At 35.5% G+C, this 4,292-nt stretch overlaps 1 protein-coding gene across 2 annotated transcripts; it reads right to left on the bottom strand.

Moving 5' to 3' along the window:
- Nucleotides 1-712: 712 nt before the first annotated feature.
- Nucleotides 713-3,461, bottom strand: LOC142609243 (uncharacterized). Of its 2 annotated transcripts, none has more exons than XM_075780837.1 (2): nucleotides 1,334-3,456; nucleotides 713-1,238 (listed from the first exon to the last, which is right to left on the bottom strand). In XM_075780837.1, the coding sequence occupies exons 1-2, from the start codon at nucleotides 3,233-3,235 to the stop codon at nucleotides 951-953; spliced, it is 2,190 nt and encodes a 729-aa protein (XP_075636952.1). In that variant the 5' UTR covers nucleotides 3,236-3,456; the 3' UTR covers nucleotides 713-950. The 2 variants fall into 2 exon arrangements, with proteins under 2 accessions (XP_075636952.1, XP_075636955.1); XM_075780840.1 differs by having other exon boundaries at nucleotides 954-1,238; nucleotides 1,368-3,461.
- Between the last annotated feature and the right edge of the window lie 831 nt (nucleotides 3,462-4,292).

Here is a 4,292-nt window from a genome sequence, read left to right as displayed (position 1 = left end):
AATTATTATGAAAAAAAAAAACAATTGATTAGAATATAACATTTTCCCACATGCTTAGTTGCTTTGACAACAATTGAAACAATAATCACCAACCAACAGGGCAAAGAACAAATTTTATAACACATGCAATATATATATATATATATATATAACAAAAGATAATTTTGAAATAATTAAAATTTGAATTTAGTTGAATAGTACGAAGTGCAAAGGACCATATTTTTGCCGCTTAATATCACAAGAAGTACTGATTTCATCCGCAGCCGCACACCATCAAGTTCAATCATAGAAAAAAAAGGCTAAAATTTTGCATTATTTTTCCAGAACCCTTTGAATGATAATGGTAATAATGGCAATAATAACTTAGTAATAGTGGTTGCATGATGTTATGATTTTAATTGTGGTGATGGTGACATGGTGAAGTTGCCATGGGTGGTGACAACATAGGTTTGTGTAAAAAGTAATATTTGTAACATGAGATTGGTAATATTGGTAAAGTTCATGCGATCACACCATCTCTAATAGAATTTGAACTCATAGTTCATAATTTCCAAACAATTTTTGGAACAAATATCTTGTTTACTCAAACATAGAAATTTCCTAATAACTTCTTTTTAAGTAAAATATTATCTCAAAAACTCTTAATTCATATAAAACCCAATGATTGGGTCTTTCTCATGCTTAAATGTTTATTTTTTTCGTCAAGAAACCTTATATGATTCTGTAATCCAACAATACAATCAAATTGAATATCTACAGCTTCCATCATTCATTTTCAAAATCTGAATATTACAATCAAAATGAATTATCTAAAGGTTCCATCATTCATCTTCAAAATTTTCCTCTCAATATAGGCAATCAATATAGACTAGTATACCAATTAATGTTTCAACTATCCATAACCGTTTGAGCTTTCCACCTAAAATGCAAAAAGTTTCTGATTATGATGTCTAAGATGCATACATGTCATGCAATGCACTCAAACGAGTCTTATCTGTGAACTTCAACGACTTTCTGTAAAGCTCAGTCAGCTTCAAGGCATCTTCAGACTCCTTTCCACTGTATGAAATTGTCCTGGCCAGGAAGTTCTTCAAAATCTCTTGCAATTGTCTCCAGAATTTGATACGAAAATCAGGATTCTGGATTCTAAAATTCTCTGAACCTTCATCTGATACATTTTGTCCTTCAAGCATGTATGAGAGAGCTTCGCGCATGTAGGAGAGAGATGATTCCTCCATCTACAAAAACAAATTCAAAACATTACTATCTCAAAATGTGGAGAGTGTGAAATACAAATGTAAATATTAACATCTATCAAAGTCCAAGAACATACTGCAGGGCCTGAAAGGCGTAATAAAAGATCTGACCTCTCCATGAGTATGGTCAGATACATGTGGGGATGTGCTTGTGGGCCATAAAACTCCAAGGCACTCTGCCAGCTTCTCTTGGCCAAGGAAACATATTGCTCTAAAACACCTTCAGATGAGTCCCGTTTCTTATGGCCGAACTCCAGAAGCTTCAAAGAGCAATTCCTATAGTAGCAACCCAGCTGAAAATGAGCATAGGCAGCCTGCTGCTTGAAGGATTCACCTAACGATTCAAACAATGTCAACGCCATACATATAGAATCCTCGGCTAAATTCTTTTTGCTTCGTTCTTCCCTTCTTTTTCTTTCACTAGGACTGGTTAAAACTTCTTCTGTTATATCATTAGCCAATCTCATGCCAAGCATTAGATATGTGTTAGCAAATTGTTCATACACCTTATTCCTCAAGTCAGCATCTCTGGGCACAAAATAAAGTTCCGACTTTGCTGCTTCGTAACATTTAAGTGATTCCCAATATTGTACTACGGCAGTCTCCAATGACATCTTTTCAGCAAATAATCGTCTGCCATGGCCCAAATTCATGTTAACCCATATAGCGTTGATGTGATCAGAAACTTCCTTGAATGCTGCCATAGCTTGTGCAAAACAAATTTCAGCTTTAGTCAAATTGTTTCTTGCAAGCCATGTACAACCCAGTTCGTTGTAAGCACCCCCTTTCTTCTTGAGCACATCTTGTAATAATTCTGTTGAACCAGATGGAAGTCGCCCCAATGTCTTTATAGCTTCTTCATAACAGCTTAGGGCATCTGAATAAATCTGATATGCATCTTTAAGAGAAAGATCCCCAAGGTACTTATATATCCCATGCTTATGGTGATGAGCAGGGTCTCCCAAGAGTGAGGACATGCTGTTCGCATCTGATTTCTTTCCTTGTTTTCTGCCCTTAGCTACAGAGGGCTTATCATCATTTGTACTGCTTCCACCACTACTACTTGCACCACTACACCTGCTTATCCTGTCACCTGGGCAGCTGCAATTTACAGAGGAACATGAACTACAATACTTGAACTCAACATATACATCTCCAACTAGTGTCCATGCCTTGGCCCAGAAAAGGTCAAAAGTAAGAGAATCATCAGCAGAGCTGGATTTATCATATTTCGCACCAACACTGTATGCTCTTGTCTTTTCATTTCTTTTGCTGACCATTGAGGAAATGAACTTTGTCTCTTCAAGATGCTGATGCATTGATCCGTAAATAGAACATGCCAATCTTGCAACCTTCAAAGCCTGATGTAACTGGTCATTCTCCTTATAAGCTTGACTGAGTGCCAAACCAGATTCTCCAAGCAAACAACCAAGTTTACACATCTTACACTCCGATTTTGATGTTCGAAGCCATTCCTGAATGTCCCAAGCTTCAATACAGTCATCATCACCACAAGCACAAACAGAGGAATTAGTAGATGAAGGCAACTTGGGCATTGATCTAAGAGACTTGATATCCTGAGAGACACGATGTACCTCAGCTATCTTAGACAAAATGAGATCAGCAACTGTTTGAATTGGTGCTGGAGATGCAAAGTTTTCATCGCCACTAGAACTTGATGCGGCTCCTCCTGGATCCCTTAATTCCTTGTCAACCGCTGCTATGGATTTTTGATAAGCAGAAAAATTTTCCTCTGAAGTCATCTTCACACAAACTTCTAATGCTAAATCTTGAAATCTTTGTAAATCTTCATAAGGTTTGTCACCTGAAATTGAAGAGGAGACCTCTTCATGGGCAGCTGATTCAGACATACTACTAACAAATTCCAAGGAATCTTCCTCAGCAAAAATAGCTGCAACTTTGGATGCTAGAGGAGGAGATTCAGATGTCAAATCAAGCTCTTCGTCAGAATTAAGCATCGTTCCAAATTGTTAATGAGCAATTTCATGTACAACCTGTCTAGCATAATATTAATTGTAAATCAAATTATATATCCATGTACTACAACTAAATTTTTTTAAAAAGTAATTATAAAAAAGATAGAAACTCTTCTTTTTTTGGGTAGGAAATAAAAAAGATAGAAACTCTTAGGTGAAAAGTAATTTAAAAAACATAACAGATGATCTGGCTCATCTAAGAAAATCCAAACATTTTCTAAAGAACCTCAAACATCTAGCCCTTCTTAGGAACCGACAGAAGACCATCAATTACTAAGAGCTTCTTCAATGCTACTAGACAGCAATTGAAAGAAAAACAGTTATCATCTCTTTCACAGCAATGAAAGTAAAAGCCTGTAAGCAATTTGGTGGAGAGTCCTTAATGAAAACAAAGAATCACTTCATGTATGAAATAAAGAAGGTAGGGAGTTTGAAGGGTCATCACAATTATTGGAAGAATGGTTCTTGAGAATAACAGAGAGATCAAAAAGTTGAATCACAGTCAACTTCTATAAAGCTGCAGCAATTGAAGTCACACAAGAAGAACAAGTTCTCTAACAATTTAGAAAGTAAATCAATGAAGCTTATGATACTACAGATGCAGCAATTGAAGTCAAACAAGAAGAATGAGTTCACTAACAATTTAAACAGTAAATGGATGAAGAAAAAAAAAAAAATTTGGAACAGACCCATTACCGAAACAAAAACATCAAAATGTTGAATCAAAGTCAAGTTTTATAAAGCTACAGCCATCAATTGAAATGAAACAAGAAGAACAAGTTCAGTAACAATTTTAACAGTGAATGGATGAAGAACAGAATTGATTTTGGAACATAATTAATACAAAGCATAAGTAATCCATGACATAAATCTATAAATTAGGGTTTTTGTTGAGAAGTAAGCACCCATTTCATGAACCAAATGTATACAAGAGTGGATACAATGCCAATAGAAGTTAAAACATAGAATTAAACAGGAAAATCATTACAAGAAACTTGAGAATTTAGTGAGAAAAAGACAATTTTCTAGAGGGAGAGGG

This window comes from Castanea sativa, chromosome 1 (genome assembly GCF_040712315.1).
Source record: "Castanea sativa cultivar Marrone di Chiusa Pesio chromosome 1, ASM4071231v1".
Taxonomy (NCBI): domain Eukaryota; kingdom Viridiplantae; phylum Streptophyta; class Magnoliopsida; order Fagales; family Fagaceae; genus Castanea; species Castanea sativa.
Note: the sequence above shows the minus strand (reverse complement) of the source record. Positions and strands in the feature narration are given on the sequence as shown.

Coding starts and splice junctions, on each gene's coding strand:
- LOC142609243 (XM_075780837.1), bottom strand. CDS start 3,235: ATGCTTAATTCTGACGAAGAGCTTGATTTGACATCTGAATCTCCTCCT. Junction 1,239..1,333: donor TACGCCTTTCAGGCCCTGCA/GTATGTTCTTGG, acceptor TTGTTTTTGTAG/ATGGAGGAATCATCTCTCTC.